Source organism: Pleurodeles waltl, chromosome 10, assembly GCF_031143425.1.
Source record: "Pleurodeles waltl isolate 20211129_DDA chromosome 10, aPleWal1.hap1.20221129, whole genome shotgun sequence".
NCBI classification, from domain to species: domain Eukaryota; kingdom Metazoa; phylum Chordata; class Amphibia; order Caudata; family Salamandridae; genus Pleurodeles; species Pleurodeles waltl.
The window spans coordinates 57,332,416-57,355,977 of NC_090449.1; the positions used below are offsets into that span (position 1 = coordinate 57,332,416).

Consider the following 23,562-nt stretch of genomic DNA (forward strand, 5'->3'; position numbering starts at 1 on the left):
GGGAGGAAAAGAGAGGCTGGTAGCCTGTCCCCAGGAAGACTTTTAGTTTTCTACTGTGGACCAAAACAAATATGAACAATTCCCATGAGATCATGACATTGAGGGTATGTAGAGGTGGGTAGTAATAGGGCATTTGCATAAATCTGTAGATGTTCCATTCCACCCACCTCTTGGTTCCCACTCTTCATTTTGAAGTGGGGGCTGCTAAATTTCCAATAGCACATCTCACCCGGCTCTGCTGTCTGAAACCCTCTGACAGCAGGCTGGCCTTCTGACACTGATATTTCTGTTTGTGACCACCAGTTATCCATGGCAGTTGTCAAAAGGAAAAGTGCAAAAAATGCCCCCTGGGAGGCAACTCTAGTGTCAGAGAATTTACTTCCCTTCCGGTGACCTCTGTTCTGCTTAGCCATTCAGTTTCTTGGATGTTTGGGTCCATACACTAAACCTTTATTCTAAGCCTTAATTGGTAAATGACCAAGATGGGAACAAGCATTGGCAAAGCCAATAGGTCTCACCTATGAGAGCTATTTGCTTCGGCAATGTTGTGTAGCCACGCTGTACAGCAGCGCAGATGCTTTGCAAAGTGGTTAAAACTAATTTAAGAAAGTGCTATGATGCTGCTAAGGCTATTGCACTATTCTTTTACAAAGTGCATCAGCGCTGGATGAATCATAATCTTTTTTTACTATGACATATAGCCGTGCTCCACAGCAGTCACACTGCTATGCAAAATGGCAACACATCATTATCAAAGTTGGCATTGCCTATGTTGTACAGCATGAAGCTAAGGCAATGCAGAACCAATAGTCTCAAAGGTGAGACCAATTGGCTTTGCCAATGCTTATTAGATCTTTGCACAACACCCTTGTGATTCTGAGCAAACCAGTTAATCACCCTATGCGTGAAAAATAAATAAATATGACACATGGAAAAAATCCTGTCACATAAAGAAAGCAATTGAGTGCATGTCTATGTCTCAGTATAAAGGCATTTGGAACCAGATCGCATCCGTTGCCACAATTAAAGCACATAGCATCTGTTGTCACAATAAGCATCTATTTCAAGGTAAAAAATGGCTTCTTTGAAGTGCATATGGCAGAGTAGAACATGGCTACAAATGACAAGAGGTTTGATAACAACGACTGAGAAGAAGAAAAAAATAAAAGTAGTACCTCAATCACAGAGCTATCATCGAAAGGACAGCAATCAAGCTAAAGCAATCAATAATTAGTCCCTGCTCCAGCCAAAAGAAGAGGAAGTTAAGCCAGCTTCTGCTGGCCAATTAGAACATAGCAAATAAGAGTGACAATGTAACCAACAAATGTTGATCAATGGGAGGTGGCTGCAAGTCCCTGGTTGTGTGCAGTATCTCTTGCAAGCAAGAGTGCAAGCATCGCATGCGCTGTCACAGGCGAGACCTAAAAAATGCGCTACAGCCTATGTCACACAGTTCCTGGTCTGGACTCTGGACTTGGAGGTGAGAGCCCTGCAATAGCACAGAGGAGGTGAAGTTCATGGGTAATGTTGCATGGTGAGGATGCCTCTATTAGCCTCATAGTAGCGTTCTGATTCACAGTTTCCAAGGAGGAAAGTCAACTTTCTACCGGACCAAACCCGTACCCTGTATCAGATCTATGCTCCATCATGGTTAGCCTTAACTTTACCTTTGATCCGGTCTAGTGCAAACAGATACCTGCTGATGGAGCGCTGGACTTCTGGGGCTAGAAACATCTAAATATGTATTAAAAAAATAATAGCTCTGGTTCCCTGCATCCGATTTTTCTTGTTTCGGTGTCTAATTGCTCAATAAAATTCTCTCTATTTTTATAATTTTGAGTGGGATTTATATTATGTTGTGTTGTCTACTTATTACCTGTTTTGTTACTGATAAAGGCTTTACACATTTCTCCTATGTTAGCCCTGACAACTTTGTGCTGCATTTATCAGGGGTTGAGCCCAGGTTTAAACCTAATTGGACCTAGTAAGGAAAAGTACCATTATTCCTTGAAGAAGGCTGCCACCCACTTCAACTAATAGGCCACTTTGTCACGAGGATCTTATTCGTATTTTCATATTATTTCTAGTATAAGTACTGATAGGGTATGACAGCAGAAAATAACAGCAAACAACAGAACAGTTAGCACAATTAAATGATTTTAACGGCCATCTGGAGGCATACAATGCAATCAGATTGGTCCCCAAGAGGTTCTGGGGTGGGGTGTACCCCTGCATTCCAAGAATTTCCACTGCAGAACTGTGCTATTGAGTATATTTCTGATATGTCTATACTTTCCACTTTAACTAAGTGTAAAAAACAGTAGGTGTCTAGGTGAAATCAGTATTAGTGTTAGCCAAATATTTGTATGGATTTCAATGTCTTCAGCATGCCATTCTGTCTGTTTTAGGGATTTCTCTGTCTTCAGCATGCCACTCAAGGCCGGACTGGCCATACCGAGCTTCGGGTATTTCACCGGGAGGCTGGAAGGGTGGGGGTGGGGCTTGGGGGAGATCCATTTTTGTCACTGTGGGCCAGTTTTGTAGCAGTTTTAAAATAACTGCAGAGCTCCTTGTATATCCAACAGTCTTCAGGCAGCAATGGCAGTGCCAAGATAACTCTGGTGATTAATGTACCTGATGGAGAGAGAGAGTGGGGTTTTGTCTAGTGGCAGTTTTGACTCATAAAAGGTAGCACAGAAAGGTAGCACAGAGGATTAATGTGCCTGCTGCATAAAACATGTACTATGCAGATCACAGAACTGTATTTTATGTGCTTAGCTCCGTAGGATGCTGCTTTTGTCACAGAAATCCTTTTGTTACTGTGCAGTTCTTAAGTTAAATCACAATCTAGCACAGTGAGCTATGAACTGCCATCAAGCAGCTGCATTCAAACTGCATAGTTCATGTTAGAAAGTTATGCTTTTTTCCCAGTCTTTGATTATCCTAATTTTGTTAAAAAGGGTTTGCTTAGGTAGGAAATAAATTGTTATTTGTAAAGTCAATCATAACCACTGTGTTACATTCTGAATCCTGAGTTTAAGCTTCTCCAGGCCAAGAACTGCTACCAGTGTGGATAAAAGTGAATACTACACCATCTAGTCCACTTTCTCAACATTTTCCATTCACTGATTCATTGTCTCCCCTCTTATGTGATGTAAAGTGCTCCAACACCCTGCGCTGGTAAAAGAGGCGCTATAAAACAAATAAAATACATGTGTGACGGGGGCTATGGAAAGATGAGAGGTCCTGTTAGAGGGTGATGGTGAGGGAATCACTGAAGAACCTCATTAAAGACTGCCGTATCCTGGTGCTCTGCAAGGCCATCATTTACCAGGCTCTAAAAACGAATACAATTGAATATATACTGAAAAATGTGTTGTAGAATGCACTCTCTTTGACACTTTTTCTCAAATTTTCTTGGGGGGCAAACCTCTAAGCCCCGTTGTAGGGGTCAAGCTTGCTCACTATCCACCCTAAAGGGGTTTGGTCTGACAAACTTTGCCAGGGCTGCTTTAGGTTCCCAGTCTGACCCTGATGCCACTCTGTCTGTTTTGTGGATCTCAGTGTCTTCAGCATCCCACTCTGTCTATTTTGTGGATTTTTGTGCCTTCAGCATGCCACTCTGTCTGTTTTATAGATTTCAATGTCTTTAGCATGTCACTCCCTCTGTTTTATGGATTTCGCTGTCTTCAGCATGCCACTCCGTCTGTTTCATGGATTTCACTGTCTTCCACATGCCAGTCTGTCTGTTTTATGGATTTGGGTGTCTTCCGCATGCCACTCAGTTGGTTTTATGGATTTGGGTGTCTTCAGCATGCCACTCTGTCTCCATCACTTGGAGTAGAGAAGCGAAGGAACAATAAGAGCCCCTCACAATGCACAGTCCCACTTGGTACATTAGGGATGAATTTGGTCCAGTATTCGCTCTGGGCAGTACCTCCAAATGTTGTTGAGACTTATGCCCATATTCACAAGCCCCCTGCACCGTCAGTGCATCATTTTTTGTGTCACACTGGCAGTGCAGGCTGCAGGGCCATAGCTACAAGGCCACGCAAAGCCACTTTGCGTGGCATTACATTACCTTGTAGGTATGGAGTAAGGCAGCGCAGCGCAAGTCGCTGCGTTGCCTTACTTTGCATCAGGGCGGTGTTCCATGGATGTTGTGGTGGGTGTTCCCACGCAACACCCATGGATTTTGTCACATTTCCAGATTTGCAAGGTTTTGTAAGCCTAGGAATGTGTGAAAAGCCTACGCCACCCCAGGAGTGGCGTAAGGGTGGCACAACGGGGCAAATCACATTATTTCTCACTGTTGTTTCCTCTTTCTATTAGCATTTTGCAGCACATTTAGAAAGGGGAAAACATCTCTCATGATTGTTTTTGTGCAAGAAGGTCTGCCTTCCTGCACAAAAATAATCCTCCCTACAATGCAGGCACCCTTGCAACATGGTGCGATAGTGCCTGCTTTGATGCCTGGAAGCAATTTGTGCACCAGTGCAGGGGACAAGGACAGGAATGCGCAGTATCTTCTATCCTGCCCTTTGCTTTGACTCATTCCTGCCCTTTTGTTTTTTGATGCAGGGCAGCGCAGCAAGAAGGCCTGCGGCGCTGTCCTGCGCCAAAACCTTGTAAATGAGGCCCTTAATTTTCTCCTGCCAGGTACGGTATGTGATGGTAGGGAGATATTTACAGCCCATGGTCTTGGACTTGAAGATTTGTTTATAGACTGGAGCCCAGTTTCTGGTTGTTTGAGCTGGGTCATTAGTAGTCTTGGTGTGCTTAATAGATGACTTTCACTGAATTTCCAATATAAATTAGGAAGTACAGTTTGGGTGGACTCCTTTGGACACCTTTAGAGAAAAAACAAAAGTCACTTAGCAAATATTGACTTTCACCATTTTTCCAGAAAATCATGACCAATTTTGCAAAGTGTTAGTGACTTTTCCTTCTTTCCTTTTCACCTCATCCTCATCAAACAGGACTAACCTCTTGGTTCAGTGGTAGGTGGATCAAGGTTAGTCCTTTTAGACAGTCAGGCGGCAGTGTGCTATCCAGAGAGCTGGTGCGTATGATTTCAGGATAGGACATCAGTGGCTGGTAAGCTTTACCATTTGCTTGCATACCCCTACTAATATAGAGAAACACACCCCTGCTCAGGAGTGGCTCACGGTGCTAACAGGGGGCGGTGCACGGGGGGTGAAATTCATTTTTTTTAAAATAAACGTACCTTCATCGTCGCCGCTGTCACCGCCGCGCTGCTCCTCTAATGCAGGCAGACTGCAGGCACAGGCTCCCAGCCTGCCCTACGGCCAATCCTGATGCCCTAGACGGCCAGCCAAACACACAAGCACTCTGAGGAGGAGTGCTCGTCACTGCCCATGGCCCGCCCTCACTGCTCATCAAATGATAATATGCGTAGTTTATTATCATTTTTTAGTAAAAGGTTTGCAGCAGAAGCTGCTGGCAGGGGCGGCGACACTACCGCACCTGCCCTTGCTCAGCTCAGAGGTCGGAAGGGGAAAAAAAACACAAAACCGAAAAGGCACCAAGAGGCCTATTTACAAGCCCCTAGCGCCATCTTGTGTCACCAGAGCATAATCTGTTTTTATGCTAAGTGGTTTAAGGAGGCCTTTCTCCCACTCCATATTTACAAACTGGCACAATGCTTGCATTGCGCCACTTTGTAAACCCTTGCACCACATTATGCCTGCGCCAGGCATAATGTATGCAAGGGGGCATTCCCACGCAAGGAGGCCTGAAAAAACAGTGCAGTGAAATTTACAACATTCCACTGCACCATTTTTTCTGTCATTTTTAAAGCTTGCTCAGAGGCGTTAAAATGACGCACCCATTTTAATCAATGAGCCTCCCAGCGCTTTGGTGCACTAGCGTCAAAATATTTTATGCTAGTGCAGCAAACCATCAAAAATTTTGTCACTATTGTCCTAACGACTGCCATGGTGTGCCTTATTGTAAATACGGTGCAACCTTGGTATCGTTAGGTAGAGCAGGGGCGACGCAAGCAAAGTGAAGCATCAGGACTGATGCACCAGTTTCTCGTAAATATGCCCCCAAATACCTATTGCTGCCAGAGAAAGGAGAAGGGAGGAGCTATGCACAGCCCTGAAGAAAGCAGTGAAAGTGGACTTATGATAATTCAACAACACCTCTTGGTGATAGATCTGTAGATGACATGCTTACATTACTGAGCGTATGTATCTAGAAAATAATGGATCAAGAAACATGACATGTCAGAGGAATGAGATTGGAGGCCGGGGGTAAGAAATGTAATCTTTTTTAAAACTGTGTAGTACCATCCTTCAGCACACCTGGTCAGGCCAACATCAGCCACCTTCCTTCAAAAAGCATTGGCAAAGTCATTAGCCCTGTCATTTGCAAGAATGCAATGTTTTTTGCAGACGTATGAAATGGATATTGAAAGTGTTAAAATAATGCATGGTAAAAATGCTGCCGTCTAGAGGTGGGCAGTGTGTAGCTGTAAAAATATAGTAAACAAGCTTTTGCAATGCAATGGGTCTCGCGTTTGCTCAAGTAAGAGCTATTAGCTTTGTAAATTCCTAACTAGACTTTTCTTGCCACATAACTTGAAAATGAAGAGTAAAACAGTTGACATAAGCAATTCAATTCAATGCACCACAGCCACCATGAGCATGAGCGCGAGGGAGTGACACAAAAGGAAAAAGAAGTTCGCTCGCAGTCAAACGTATCGGTAAAAGTGCAATTATCGACATAACAGGGTCACGCCAAGGCAGCAACAAAACCACCACAAGAAGGGAAAAACGTAAAGCATTTACCAATGATAACAAAGGATTTTTGAAAGGCAAGCCCAAGAACAAGTGAAAGTGATGGGTGTCAGGTGGGAGTGGTTAAAACCCCACATAGATACAAACACGTCAGAAAAGTAGCACATGCGTGTTGCTACGCTCGACCTAAAAATTACCCACCTCAAAAATAAAAAAATCCAAAAATGAAAGCACAGATTGGTTTACTAGCCCTGCTACTGATATGGACTACTTTTTAGGTGTATGTGCACGTAGAGCGAAGAGAGCCAGAAGAGGGCTGACCCATTGCCCCGTGCTGTAAGCTATGGTGGGCGGAGGCAAAATGTGAACAACACCCCCCCCCCCCTCCCAGGGAGCTTTACTGGAATAAGCTCTGCAATGTTTACTCAACCTACAATGGCTGATGGCCAGCCTTGGGCTTATTAACAAACCTGAAATCTATGATGGCCCAAAGAAGGCTGCTGGACTTTAACCCTTGCCAAGCCTATGTAGCACAAACCTAAAAGCATGTGAGGGGTGTGAATGCAAGTTACAGGGGACAGCGGGGTCAGAAAAAGAAAACATGCCCTTTTCAGACCCACAGGTGAAGGCCATGCCTCAAATCCACCAGATGACTACAGACCTCGTTTGTGCTCATTCAAACTAGATATAACATCTAGGACAAAAATGACAAAATATTTAATAAAGAAAGAAATGAAGATAACATAAGTAATAATAAAGCAGTGTTAATTGTACTTGCATCAGTTAAAGTATTTTTATTAAAAGAAACATTTCACAAATAGGTCAATTTAATTTTGGCTATTTTAAATGTCTTGGTATTTACAAACGAAGCAATAGTCTAGTGATTAATCTTAAAACTGTTTGAGTGCATCTATGATGGGTGCACCCCTGCTATGTTCTTTTTGCCTTTATTTTTCTTTAAGTATTGTACAGAGAAAGGTATTGTACTAATTCTCATTATTGCACTCTTACCTCCTCGCAGGAAGGTGTTGCTCATTTTCTCATTGGTTGTGTTTGAGTACTTGCAAAACACTTTTGCTCAATGAAAGTGTACATCACAATGTGTGTGTATTTCGACAATTTTGAAAGGATATCATTACGTCTTCATTTCTGTATATCTCCATTTTGTTCACTGCACCTCCCTCACAGCCTATCGTTTCTATTATTTTAATATAATCTCTGTCCCCATTGGGTGAAAGGTGCTGCACTGAGGAAAATAATATGCACAGGAAATTCAAACAGGCCTGGCTTTAATACGGCAACATGCGCACACATTCAGGTCTAGTCATATAAATACAAATAACAGCAAGAAGTGCCTGATTTAGTGAAAAGAAAAAAAAGCATTGATTTACGTGCACCACGCATACGTAGCAAAGAACTGAGAGCCGGGTGTACAAAACCATTTTGCTTCGCAAAGCCCCTTATTGCTATGTACTAAATATATATTGTGAGCGGGAAAGCATTTCTGACTCGCAAAAATGGGTATACTGACCCATTCCACATCATAGTTAGGAAGAAGCGTGAAAAAGGAAGTCCTGTCCTAATTGTAATTCATAATGGAATGCATCAATGATTTGCAATGAAATTCTGGTTGCTAACCATTGAAAACTTACCGACTCCTCAAAGGAGGTGCCAATACATTTGCAAAGGGGAAGCTGTCTCCATCTGACAGCTTTGCCTTTGGGAATCGTGTCGGCGACTTCGGGAGAAGGAGGGCATGGTACGAGGAACCAGTGGCTGCTCTCCCAGATGTGCTTCCAATAGAGATCTTTTTTTGCAAAAGCAGCTGTGGTTCCTGCAATGAATACAGGCTGCACTTTAAAGCAACATAGGTTTCCCATTTGGGAATGCATATACAGGGGGGAGAATGGTCTGCTGTAGCTTGCAGGGCACCATCCCTCAGTTTGCAGCCAATTATATTCATAATAATGGAGCCTACTATGACTGAATGATTGAGTGTAAAGTTACTTTTAGTGACTTTCCAGATGTTGGTAGAGATATCCACCACCAGGGCGGAGACAAGAAAGCATAGGGAAAGTTAATGAAGATTTTTTAAATATATATATTAATTAAAATATTTGAATAAAAAATACATGTAAAATAATTTAAACAAAAATATTAATAATAATTACCTGGAAGTAATAAGCTAAAAAGTTACAATACATTACCCGATCAAATTAAATTTGCTTTAAATCATAAATAATTTGCATATCGTTATTTTTTAAATTAATGCATTATCATTAATCAATTATTTTTTATTGAGTATATTATTATATTGCAAAAAGTAATCAACAATTTTTCTTAATTTTTATCACTGAAAATTAAAATACATAGATAGAAAGAAAGAAAGAAAGATAGATAGATAAATAGATAGATAGATAGATAGATAGATAGATAGATAGATAGATAGATAGATAGATAGATAGATAGATAGATAGATTTTACATATAGAATCAATACTTATTTTTAAGGGGTGTAAGTTTTATGTCCTGCCACCACAGATTTCTGGGGGAGTGTGTTGCAGTGCCAGTGGTTGTCCATGTCTGGCTCTTCACTAACTCCAAAGCTGGACTGGAGTACATTTAAGCCTGTTTTGCCAGTATTACAGAGTAGCATTTTGTGACCATTTGCTTTGCGTTAGCATATTCCACGCTGAAACCATCTTTAACATGACCTTAATTCCACCCATTTTGGATTAAATATTCCCTGTGTTCCCCTCACTCCCTCTGGTCTCTTCAGCATTTACTCAAAGCTGAATACCTATCTGTGCCAGATCTCCTCCATCATGCCAGTGATCTCCAGACAGACACAATAGGAGAGGTGGGGGTAAAATTCCTATAGTAGATTAGTGAATTGCATTTTGTAGTAGGTAAATAGTACTCCTAACAGTACTAATTTGCATTCTACAGAACTAATGGGCATATTTATCAATGTTTTGCTTCACTCTTGCGTCACACAAGGTAACACAAGGGTGATGCAAAACCTAGATCAGATTTACCAAGCCACAGAAGGCCACCTCGCATGGCCTTTTTTGGCTGGGTAAATCTGGAGTAACGCAAGGCAGCGCTAGTTGCTGCCTTGCTGTCCTCTGCGTTGGGAAGGTGTTCCATGGATAGAGCTTGAGGTGTTCCATGGATGGAGCTTGAGGTGTTCCATGGATGGAGCTTGAGGTGTTCCATGGATGGAGCTTGAGGTGTTCCGTGGATGGAGCTTGAGGTGTTCTATGGATGGAGCTTGAGGTGTTCCATGGATGGAGCTTGAGGTGCTCCATGGATGGAGCTTGAGGTGTTCCATGGATGGAGCTTGGGTATTCTCACGCATCCACTTATGGATTTTGGCACAGTTCCAGATTTGACAAAAATGCAGCAGAATGCACACCAAAGTGAAATCATAATTATCAGTAATTTTTCAGAGATGCTCAAAGGCGAAGTTGTAGTGTGCAGCCTCAGACGTGCTCTGACTCAGCAGCAGGGATATATTCCAAACCAGGCTGGAGGAAGCACACAAGCACCAAGACGCACAGCTGAAGTTGGAAGCAATCCACAAAGCATCCAGTTTCATCCAGTCTTTCTACTCTTTCTCCAGTGTTCACTATGGCGACGTGTATCCAATCTTCAAATGTATGGGAAATGCCCATCCAAGCTTTATTCCCAACATGTCGGAATGCACTCATCATTCTGCATAACCCAGCTGGTGTAAACTCAAGGCATTTCGGGCTGAAAGCCCTTCGTCAGGGGAAAATACAACACATAACAAGGCCCATAAGCAGCCATTAATATCCCTGTCTCATTGCACATAATTCAGCATTAAAGTAAAGTATTAGCATGCACTTCATTAAGACCATTGGAAAATAAATCACCATGAAAGCGTTGCGAAAAATAATTTCACTTGTGCTACGCACTAAGGTGCAGATTTATGGAAAGTGGCAGTGCAGTGCCACTTTCCCTGCGCCCCATAACACCCCCCTACGGCCACCATGTGTGCACGGTATTTAAAATACGGCGCAGCATGGCGCAGTGTAGGGGGAAATAGAGTCATTTTTATTGGCTCTATTGATGTACTCTGCATGATTAGCGCCAACAATGCAGGAGTAGCGCCTAACTGTTGGAGCTACTCCTGCAGAGTACGTAGGGGCCCATTCTAAAGAATGGAATCCCCCTTTTAACGCCTGCTCTTGAGCAGGCGTTAAAAGTGCCATAGTAAAGGGCGCAAGGAAATCCCATAGATTTCCTTGCACCATGTTACCAGCTCCCCTAACAGTGGTACGCCCCCTTTGCATACATTATGCCTGGTGCAGGCGTAATGTAGTGCAAAAGGTTACAGGGTGGCGCAATGCATGCATTGCGCCACCCTGTAAATATGGCGCAGGGATTTTGGCCTCGTTGGGCCACATTAACATCAAAATAAATGACGTTAATGTGGCGCAGGGTGGCGCTAGGGGACTTTATATATGCCCCTTAATACCTACAGCATTTGTAAACGCAGAGAGTGAATGAATTCCCAATGTGTACACTAACACAAACCCAACATACCCCAAACATAAACCAGTGCCACAATAAACCAATGTGCATAACTCAAAATAAAATCAAGGTTAACAAACCCGAATGTGAACAGGGAATAAATTCACATGGCATGATGCAAAATATTCCATACCTGCTAAGGTATAAACACCTGGTCACCTGACCACTGGTTGGACCATCTGAAATGAAAGAAATGAAACAGGGAACCTCGAGCCGGCTGTGCAGGTGAAATCATTCATTTTGTAGGTTGCCCTAAGATTGTCTGACAATGTTCAGCATTCCGTCCATCACTTGTTGTTTTTGCTTTGTCGCCCTAAGTGGGAAGGGTATACCCAGACGTGGGTCCCGTGCTTCCCATGCCACTGGATTCAAGCTAGCCTGGCTGATGAGGGGTGAAACCCCGAAACCGGTCCCAGGATGCTTGTTTCCGGTCCAGTGAGGACCTGGCTTGGCAGTTCGGGCTGGACTGTTCCCATGAGGAACAGGGTCAAGACTGATTTGCATATGGCTTGGTCCAAACTGGGGTGGCATGGTGAGCAAAAAAACGATGGATTAAACCCAGATCTGTGACTGGGGGTGAGTGTCTGACAATGTTCAGCATTCCGTCCATCACTTGTTGTTTTTGCTTTGTCGCCCTAAGTGGGAAGGGTATACCCAGACGTGGGTCCCGTGCTTCCCATGCCACTGGATTCAAGCTAGCCTGGCTGATGAGGGGTGAAACCCCGAAACCGGTCCCAGGATGCTTGTTTCCGGTCCAGTGAGGACCTGGCTTGGCAGTTCGGGATGGACTGTTCCCATGAGGAACAGGGTCAAGACTGATTTGCATATGGCTTGGTCCAAACTGGGGTGGCATGGTGAGCAAAAAAACGATGGATTAAACCCAGATCTGTGACTGGGGGTGAGTGTCTGACAATGTTCAGCATTCCGTCCATCACTTGTTGTTTTTGCTTTGTCGCCCTAAGTGGGAAGGGTATACCCAGACGTGGGTCCCGTGCTTCCCATGCCACTGGATTCAAGCTAGCCTGGCTGATGAGGGGTGAAACCCCGAAACCGGTCCCAGGATGCTTGTTTCCGGTCCAGTGAGGACCTGGCTTGGCAGTTCGGGCTGGACTGTTCCCATGAGGAACAGGGTCAAGACTGATTTGCATATGGCTTGGTCCAAACTGGGGTGGCATGGTGAGCAAAAAAACGATGGATTAAACCCAGATCTGTGACTGGGGGTGAGTGTCTGACAATGTTCAGCATTCCGTCCATCACTTGTTGTTTTTGCTTTGTCGCCCTAAGTGGGAAGGGTATACCCAGACGTGGGTCCCGTGCTTCCCATGCCACTGGATTCAAGCTAGCCTGGCTGATGAGGGGTGAAACCCCGAAACCGGTCCCAGGATGCTTGTTTCCGGTCCAGTGAGGACCTGGCTTGGCAGTTCGGGCTGGACTGTTCCCATGAGGAACAGGGTCAAGACTGATTTGCATATGGCTTGGTCCAAACTGGGGTGGCATGGTGAGCAAAAAAACGATGGATTAAACCCAGATCTGTGACTGGGGGTGAGTGTCTGACAATGTTCAGCATTCCGTCCATCACTTGTTGTTTTTGCTTTGCCCTAAGATTACACCACGTGACCCCAGTGAATTCCCGTGCTGAAATAAACGTGAACACCACACACAAACCAAAGCAGTGCGAGTTTGCAAAATAACACGCTACTGAACAACAATTCTTAATTACTAAGATACAATAGGAAAATACCATAATGTGGAATAGCTCTACCAACATTTGGAGAGAAATAAGCTTGTGTAAATAATACTTAATCAAGCATTGATGATACGAATGTTGGAAGGTAAAGGTGGGCGCCTTCGGGAAATGAAGGGGTGCTCCGTAACTACATGTCCTCGGTTCAGTGCATAGAAATAGCTCCCCTTGTTAGACAATCTGTCTAGCTCAGCAGTGCCCGATGGCCTCCGATGCTGTTTGTATTCAGCCTGGAGTCAATGGGTGCAAACTACAAGCGAGGCAGAAGTGTAAATACGACAAAAATACAGTGAATGCACGCCCAAGATAAATCACAATTATCAGTCATTTCTTAGAGATGCTGAAAGGCGAAGTTGTGGGATGCAGCCTCTGGCGCGCTCTGCCTCAGTGCCAGGGATCTCTTGCAGAAGAACTGGGGGAAGCGCGCGAGCACCAAGTGCACAGCTGAAGTCGGGAACCATCCCAAAGCATCCAGCTTCATCCGGGTAATCCAGTCCGCTGTTCTTTCTGCAATGTTCACCATGTTGGTGCGGAGGTGGTGGATCCAGTCTTCAAATGTGTGGGAAACGCCCATCCAAGCTTGATTCCCCAACATGTCGGAATACACTCCTCAATCTGCATAACCCAGATTTCCCATGAGTGGTAGACCCAGAGATGCATCAACATTCCAAGCCTTCCCAGGGAAGACCTAAGGAGAAGTGTTTATTTCTCCTTGTTTTTTTAAATTTCTACGTGTGCTGCATTCTGCAGCACCCATAGAAAGAGGGAAGAGCCACAGAGGACTGATTTTGTGCAGGAAGGTGTCCATCCCTACACAAAAGCAATCCTGCCTGCAATGCAAGCACCTTTGCACCACGACGGTGTAAGGTGCCTGCGTTGGCACTAGGCAGCATGTAGTGTGCTAGCACCTGGGGGGACAGGAATGCACCATATAATATTAAATATAGCGCCTTCCTGCCCTCTCCGTGTCTCACAATGTACTGCAGCAAGGTTTCTTCGGATGACGAGTGAATCCTCCCTTCCGCATGGCTCTTGGCATCCTTTGCTTGGCAGTTGTGTTGCAATATTAGTGTTCTCATTAGACGTGGTAGCAAGTATTAAATACCTGTTTTGTTAGGTTTTCTGTAAGTCTACATTACATCTGCTTAGGAAGCTTCGGAAGCTAAACATCCTTCAAGGAAACCACTGTCCATTGTGGAACTTTTGTGAATGGTACTGCGGCCAGGTTCTTGCTATAAGATCCTGAATCTCTGTGCAGGAGCTCATGGCTTCATGAAGGACAAGTGCATCACAGACAAGAATCCTGAAAGTCATGTTGTTGATGAAAATGAACTTTGAACTATTCACTTGAATAGTTACTTGAAACGTTCAGACTGGGGTTGTATGTTCTACCAAGGCTGCCCTCTGAAGAAACAGGAAGGGCTTTACAGTGGATTATAACATATGTATATATGACTTTCATGTAAATGTATTAGGGGCCATACTTACAAGAAAGTGGTGCATCACTAGTGATTCTTCACTTTTCTTGCGTCCCCTAATGCCACCATGGTAGCGCCGTATTCACAATACGGTGCACCATGGCGCATGCTGGGGACAATAGCATCATTTGTTTGACGCTATTGTAATGCTATACTGTATTAGCGTAAAAAAAAATACGCTAATCCAGTATAGTGTAAAGAGGCCCATTGAAATCAATGGGAGCCTCATTTTCACACCTGCTTTAAGCAGGCGTTAAAAATTACACTAGAAATGGTGCAATGGGATCTTGTAGATTCCATTGCGCCATTTTTGGCAACCCTTTAATGAGGGGAACACCCCATTTGCATATATGTGGTGCAAAGGGTTTACAACCTGGCGCAAACCTAGTTTGCGCCACCTTGTAAATAGGGCGCTATGGTAAAGGCCTGTTAGCGTCACATTTGCAGCAAAAATTTTGCCGCAAATGTGATGCTAAGGGGCGCAAGGGCCTTGTAGTTCTGGCCCTTAGAGTTGTAGCAGGGACATACAATTTCTAAGATTAGAGTACAACAGGATGTTAATATTAATGGAAATTGCAACCTGACAGAGACTAAAGCTCTCGCTCAGTAGTGGGAGACTGTATTAAAAAACCCAGAACTTCTTTCAAAGTGTGAGCTTTATCCAGATGTTTTGGGATTGCCTGCTGCCTCCTTGTCCATCATTGTTCAAATACATATACTATGAAACATGAAGAAGCAAATAGTTTAGGCGACAAGATAAAGCATAATATATTATAAAAATGAGGCATGAGAGATTTTGTAAGATCAATGGTTACAGAAGTAATCAATGAAGGATCTCTCTGCTGAACACAACCAGACAAAACACAGCTCCCCACAACTATCCGGAGTGAAGTAAAACACATACTGGTCGCTTGTGCAAGATCGAGACAGTGATGGGGGAAACGGTGGGCCTATCATGATGTTTTATTGTAAAGTAATGCTAAGCACTGGTTTTCCAGCAATGGATTGTGTCCTATAGTCTGTAACTATATTATTGACACTATCGGAACTCAACTGTGTGTGTACTGGTCTCAGACTTAGCGAAAATAATAAAAATGTGGTTCTCAGAAAAAAAGATCAAGGCAGTGACACTGATTCCATCAACCATCAGGTGTATGTTGTACCAAAAGGAGACCTGCCTGGTGATTGTCTGAAATATGTCATGACATAGAATATCACACCAGGGCATATCTTACCAGAGAGTCCACCATGATTAATATCTTAAAAGAGAGTCCCCCAAAATGCTCATAGTTAAAGTCAATGGGAAAGCAAATAAGTAGATAAGGTGTTGGTCATGGTTAGTTTAGATAGAGGGTTGGACTTGTGATAAATGTTTCGGCTGGCATCGTGGTGATGAGCGAGAAAAGGTTTAAGAATAGAGGGGACGGGACTAGGTGGGTTAACCGCTAGGGAATAGAATGGGGTAGGGTCAGGTCATGCGTCTAAGTTACAGGTAACAAAACAGAGAAAGGAGGGAATAAGGTGAGAGGAGTAAAAATGAAAGATTGTTGTGAATATCGTTGTGGTCAGGGATTCCTTTTCATAGTCACATTTGCTCAAAAATGTTCTGGTGGCTTCATGATTACAGGTTGTCTCACACTGTAGTTTATTTCTATGAACTTGTTTGTATTGAGACAGGTCCACATGTCTGGCAGAAAAGGAGAAAATATATGATAGGATTCTTTTTGAATGTGGTCAGTGCCAAAGTTTGATAATTAGCACAGAAAAATATTTCAATGAGAAATGCTTCTAAAATCCTCCAAACTTCGTATATATAAATAATACACGGATTTGAGTTCTTTCCGCACCAAAGTCCAGTAAAAGCTGAACATTTTCCCCTACAAATATCGTCAGTTTTGAGCTGCTAATATTTTATCACAAAAAACATAATAATTCTAATGAGTGTTGTCAATGAGTTACACTTAATATGAGAATTCATTGGCCAAGTCATAATGAGGGCCTTACCGTAAAACACAGAATATGATTTGCAGAACAATACACATGAAACCAGTTAGAGTCACTATAAATATTGTAGGTAATACCCTGGAGCAATAATAACCTTCCCACAAACTATTATCTTCAGGTTTAGCGCCCAGCGCCAACAAATGAAGACAAAGTAGTGGTTGACGTGGTTGCTGCACATTTTTGCATGTAAATACGGTATAGTTTTCACCACTTTGTGCCATGTTACATGTATCCTGTGCCCTTACCACAATATTGTGGCATCACTCTTAATGCATGGGATGTCAAATATGGGCTGTAATCAAGATATTACGTTTCCCCAATAAGCATATTATTTTTTGTGGCATTAAATCTGTTTGCAATCAGTTGCACACTGCTTGACGTTGGCGTCATATTGCACCATATCATCTATTATTATAGCTGCCAGAAGTATTTTTAGGGGCGAGCGCAAAGCGCTCCGTCCCTCTTCTAATCTCTCTTTAGGGAGATTTTAACCGCGCCCATCTTACGTCACTTTCATTGGTTTGTGTGCTTGCCTTTTAAAATTCACTTGTTTTCATTCGTGAAAGGCATGCGTAGGTCATGCCTTTTCCGGTGTTTATCCCTCCTCGAGAGCACGGGTAAACTACTGAAACATATGAGGCTACATGTTTTCTGGACTACTTTTTCTCTTTATTTCGCAGTGTGATCGTGCTGAGTTTTACACAGCGCGATTGTGCTCGGTTTTTTTTTTTTCATGTAATGTGGCAAGGAAAGTCCGGTTAGGAGTTTACAATGCTAATAGCTCTAACTCGACGTAATGCGAGACCCGATGCATAGCAAATGCTTATTTTAAATGCAGCTTTGCCCAGTGGTAAGCTGCAAAGCAGACCTTCCTCAGTCCCCATTACCAGGCCTGTAAAATCCCCAAAAGTCCCAATACATTCAACATTACGGTTACTAACCAACCAGTGGTGCACCTCAAAGGTCCAGTCACAAATACCATGAAATAACTGAAAAAAACCATAAACAGGGGTTACCAAATTTGGATGTTTAGGACAATGCAGCCAGGGTATACGAGAGACATAGAATAAATGTAAGAATATATTCCGCATGGACTGCTTTTAAGACCTATGTTCCAGGTTGCAGCCTGACAATATCATGGTGCTACGCACTACAAACATTAACACAGCAAGCAACACTACAGTGGCCCCAACTAAAGAGAGGATTGTGGCAACACTTGGCTCTCAAACAGTGACTGCCTTGTGTGGTTAGATAATGCCAACTGAGGGCACTTTGTGTGCTCCGGCCCGGATCTTTAGAAAAAAAAACCAAAAAACAAACTTTATTGTTGAGACCTGAAGAAGGAGCTTATATCTCACGTTTCGCAATACGAGCAAATATTTTGAATAATTCAACACTCAAAACTATAATACTGGTGTCAATACAGTTCACTGCCAAAGAAACAAGCAGCATAAATCCCAATCCATTTTGAGACAGAGGTCCCAGTAAAGAGGGTGGTGCAGGAGCACGGGGCCTGGTCACATAAAGGTAAGTCTCGCCGCAGGCGTGAAACAATATTGCACACTTCTAACCATACACCCAGGAGTGGAAACTTTTTTGGTCCACGTTCCTCCAACAATGAGTAACTCTACAAGCTTGTGCTTACAACGTAATGGACTTTTTGAGAATTTTTTAACTTGTCTTTATTGAGTTCCCTGGCAACAGGTTACAGTGTCAGTTCCATATACATTAATTGCAGGTTATTGCTAAGAGCATCAGTTTCCTTTGCTTAGGGGCCAACATTTTTCAACCCCAGAGTCAACAATAACAATCAACTGAAATCAAATTAATTTGGCAGTGGGCGGTGCACGATGTGTGTGTAGGTGGGGGGGGGGGTGTCTTGAGCTGAGAAGGGGGAGGGGAGGGGTCGGTAGCCACTATCATGTATGTATCTCTGCCTGAATAGGAAGTGGGGGAGGGGTTCTGGGTGTTATCATTCCTACGTCCCTGGGGGACAGATTGCAGTCATGTTGGGTGGGGGGGCGGGGGGGGGGTTGTGGCCAGGACCGCCCACGGTCAATGTGTTTTGTGACAAAAGTCCCATGTGCTGAAAGGCCTTGGTAGGGCATGTCTCTCCAGTCATCTCTGGTGACTGTTTCTTTAATCTATCGTGCGGTTCCTGTGCTGTGCAGAGGTTGAAGGCACCACCAGCACTAGTTCCCCCCATGCTTGCTCGAAAGGGCGGTATAAGTTTGATTTTTTGAGACTGACAAAAATTCGGCAGCCTGTGCAAGGGAATTTACGAAAGTCGCACATTTCCATGGTTAGGATAAAGTTGAAAATACAAACTCATTTGTCTTTCTTCTGTTTTTTATTGTTTTATTTTTTGTTTGCATACGAAAGAGTCCCTTGCACTCAGCGAAAAATGTGATGCACGAATTAGGTATGAAAAACTATTGAGGTGGTTTGTGAAATCCCTTATAGTTTCTACTTAGTGAGTGTTGACCGTTTTACTAAGGCCACACGCTCCCTTTACCCTGGAGAAACCCATCTGGCCACAGCAACAGAAAATCTGCCATCCATGTGGATTTTCTGAACATATATCTTCATTCTGTGGCCCAAAATGTGAGCAGGGTATGTTTCTTTGAATCAGGGTTTGCTGTTCGCACTTGCAGAGCCCTCTTTTTCCACAATCAAGTCTGCAAGGTTCCATGTTTAATGAATATTGTTAATCAGGGTTTCACTGGTTAAACCACAGCGCCATTTTCATGGATTCCGAAATCCGAACCAGTAACTTGCAGGTTACACGCGGGTCCCCGCGCCAAGCACTTAACCTACTGAGCTGTTATTCCATCAGAGGACCAAACGAGACAGCGAATCTAATCTATTTGATAACTGTGACCACGTGTTGCTCGAGGGTCCTTGCAGGTTGAGGGCGCGAAGGGCGATTTGGCAAGCTGCCGGTGGGGGCCCTGAGTGTGCCTGCCTAATACGGCTTCGAGCAAGTTGTGCTGACCCCAGCAGCTCTTGCACAGACAGAGAATGGCAGGTTGTACCAAGTATTTTGAGAATCCTGCCCTGTTCCAAAACGGAAGGCGTGGTTGCATCACATTTAAATTTGTCCCATTCAGACACGTCAGTCGCCATCTTTTTCAGCATCATTAACTCATTTATATTGGAAGAGCTTAGAAGCAGCCTAGATTTCAGTATTAGTGGCCAGATCACAACTGGATGTTATTTTACAAACAAACAGTGAAGAGTGGGAGTGTTTCTATCTGTTGGTGTGTTTTAGCAGACGGATTTTACCATTATGTACTCCATTACTAGACTTTTTGTGGTTATTTAATACTGGCTGTCGACTTCTTCACTGGGGTTAAAATGTAAGATGGGTTCCCCCATTATCTCCCATCCCCTCCTGAGAGCCCATGCCTGTGACAGCTCTTCAAAATCAAAGCCTTGGCCATTAAGGTGTATTGAAGTAAGGATGCTACTGGCTAAACAATGTCTATTCTCCATGTCACTAAACGAATTAGGTTTCATTGTTGTTTGTTTGATTTCAGCCGAGCATGTAATCTACCAATGGCTTCCATGTTGTTTTTACTTCCAGGATTCCTGTTCTATTTACTAAACTGGTCCTTGTGATTCTATTCTTAAGAGTTGAATGCGGTGTAAATTTAAGTCACTTGCTGATATTATGAAACTTGCATGCTCCTCAACCATAAACAGACCAGACTCAGGTGGGAGAATTCCGATTTTTCAAGCCCAAAATATTTTTTTTAGGTGTCTCCCGCCTAAAATCTCTGCTCCTTAAATGTAAGTCAGCGGGGAAAGTCACATCTTGTGATTTAAAAACATGTACTTCCTTACTTTGGGCCTCCTTACTAGTGCCTGCAAGGCCTAATGGTAATTTCAGGGGAATAGAAAAAACAAAGTATTCTAGGGCACTTGCATGGATACCTTGGTGTGTCCATTTTTCATTGTCTCCCAACTCCCACCCTAATGTATTTCACAACATTGCTCTCCAACTAGGTTTCCGATACATAAATAGTAATACATACTTACTGTCAGGTGCCTACAAACAAAATGGTAACAGTACAGAAAATGAAAGGGACATATGGATATAAAAGGAAGAGGGGCTGCAAATAAACACAGAATAGGGGTATAAAGCAGTGTTTAAGGGCACAGAGAGATGAAAGCAATACATGCACGTGGGGCTGCAAAACTATAGAAAGCTAATGGAATATTACATTAGGAAGAGCAGCGAAATCAATACCCTGTGCAGTGTTCTGCAATGTATTATTAGGTCTTTGATTTGTAAACAATTTACGTATTCTCTGGACTTCCATTCTTTTCATTATAACTACATTTTAAAATGTAAAATTTGGAAAAAAAAAAAAAATGTTTTCCAAAGATGAGCCCCTTATTAAACTAAGGAATATGTCCGCTCGCTGCCTTTCATGACCTCATCGGTTTCTGCCCAAGTCACCACTTCATCAGCCAGAAAAAAAGGACGTGTTATTTTAAAATGCAGCCCAAAAAGTGCACAGCCCTTAGGTAAACATGATCTTTGCAAGATTACCTTTTTGCCTTTTATTAACAAAAATCACCTTTTGGTCTGAGTGACAACCAGTTCCCCTGCCTTTTCGTCGTAGCATGTATTTGTTGCCTTGTTTCCTTGTTTTTCACAGTTTTATACAGTGGATCACATGCCATCTGCATTGCTGTTGACTTTCTCAGATGGACGTGTCAACTGCATGATTTGGAGGTTTCTCAGCAAGATATGCCTTGAAGAGGGACAATGTCTTATGACTTTTACAAACTGTCAGTGTTTTTAATTCAGTCTACCAATCAAAATTCCACTATCCCTGTTCCAGTGCTGATTCCGGGTACTTTTCCGTGACCCGGTAGCACATCTATGAACTTTCATCTGGATTCGGACCTGCTCGTCAGGTTGTTCAATGGGGCATTAATGCATTAGAATGCCTGCGTGGCCTGAGACTGGTCTCACAGTTGACTGTATAGGATCGTAACATCTATGAGCATAAACCTTTATGCTTCGGTAAGTCAGTTTACAATTACAAGTTCATGTTTTGTGAAACACACCTTGTCCTCCTGTGGCTCATTTCCTAGGCCCGGCTGCCTCTTTCTTCGACAACAAGCCCAGCCATAAGCCAGTGCATTACACAACAATTGTTAAACTAATTTATTTCCAAATGGGCACCTTTAATTCATAGGTGTACCTCTCCACCTAACTTTTTCCTTCTTCTTCTTATCCGAATTTTGGGGCTTTTCCATCCCCTTTCCATTGCTGCTTAAACAGGAGTAAATCTCTGCGCATGCTCACTGCACATCCCCACTACAGGGCCTGACAACACAATCTCAAAATGTAAGTTTTATATAAGTTAGGTTAAGTGTGAGGATTTTTTAGTTAAAAATAGAAACAGATTTAAGGCAATGTAAATGAAACTACATATGGGGTCTCCCACAACCGAAAATGAGGTTGTGGCAGGTAATGTAGTGAAAGGGACTTACTGACTGGTGGTGTAGTACAGGGGTGTAGTAACACAGATGTCTTCAGAAAGTGCAAGTTCCTAAGATGTTTTACGTCTGTATACAGAACGTGGTTATTTGTAGGTCCTCATCAACTGTCGCCTTTGTTACACCCTGAAACACCACAGTCGTGTCCCTTTGAGGAAGCTTAACAGCACGGAAATTAAATCATGCTAGTGTAAATTAAATATAGGTGTAAATCCATTTACAAGCGAAACTTCACATGTTGTGAAAAACACTATTGAATCTGCACTCGTCATGAGCCATCTCTGCAGTAATATAAGTTTGCAGACAGATGTGTGAATCCGGCCCTGATGTTGTAACTAGAGGGAGATCCTACATCAGGAGGACAGGAAACTCGAGACTTGAATGTATACATCGCCCCTTTAACAAACAGCACAGGCAGCAGCAAGCACACGCAAAACGTCCACAGTAGATAGAGGGTGCAAAGGATAAACAAGCATTGCTTGCTGTCGGTGAAGGACATTAGCAACAACCACCCCCCCCCCCGCCCCCCCCCAAAGTGCTTAATTTGTAAAATATTAATATAGGTAGTTCAGGGCCCGAACCCTTTCTTAAAAGACTGGGGGTTCCCCATTGGCAATACCAAGGCCCCGTAGTCTTGATTCCATTTCATGCCTTTTTCTTCCACTACCCTATACTCCATTTCTCTTTATGTCACCGTTGCAAGGTTTTTCCCCCCGCACCGGCACAAATTAAGCCCTGTAATATCTGGTACGGCACACATTCGTGAATGTAGGGGCTCACCTCGCACGAAGCCCGCCAGCAGAGCGGTCAGGAGCAGGGGTATCCCGGCAGTCATGGCTGGGGTGAACCGAGGGCTGGAGCTGTTCTGCCCTTGCCCAGCAGCAGTGGCTGAGTAGCTCGCGGTAATCTAGAGGCTGAGGGGGTGGGCGGGGTCAGTCGCCTGCTGGTAATCCTTTATCTGCCCTCTGTTTGTTGGCAGTCCGCCCTCGGGCAGGGGGCATTGTCCACCCGACCACAAGCAGAGAAAGGGAGGAGTTTATCCACAGTGACCGCCTCCTCCCCCCCCTCTCCCCCCCCGGTCAAGCAAGAACCAACTATATGCCCGAAGTTGCGCAAATTCGCCCGAATCCTGCTAAACAACTTTAAAATAAGATTTCAGAAAAAAAGAAATGAATAAAGAGCGGAAGGAGTCACGGTGAACGCCCTGCTGCGCAAAGCAACAAAGGGCTCAGCTGAAACTGGGAATCGGGAGATAGCTCAGTGAGTTGTGCGCCTGTTGCTGGGTGTGCAAGTCACAGTGGGCTTGAATCCCACGAAGCGACAACTCAGGTTTGCTTCATTACTCACTCAAAAATGAGTACCATTGAGACGGGTAACATCAAGTGCTTGAAATGGAAAAAATAGAAGTGCAGGTACTCTCTACCGGAGTACCTGCTTGTTTCTGAGAAGTGCCGGTACTCTCCAATTAAAAATATTACGTTTATCCTCGAGAAGTG

At 43.5% G+C, this 23,562-nt stretch overlaps 1 protein-coding gene across 1 annotated transcript in view; it reads right to left on the bottom strand.

The window, feature by feature from the left end:
• The window catches only part of CFP (complement factor properdin), a 98,450-nt gene extending 75,435 nt beyond the window's left edge, over positions 1–23,015 (bottom strand). The window contains exon 1 of the mRNA XM_069209654.1: positions 22,847–23,015. Coding sequence (XP_069065755.1) covers positions 22,847–22,901 — 55 coding nt within the window. The 5' untranslated portion in view covers positions 22,902–23,015. The remainder of the gene's footprint in view (positions 1–22,846) is intronic.
• Between the last annotated feature and the right edge of the window lie 547 nt (positions 23,016–23,562).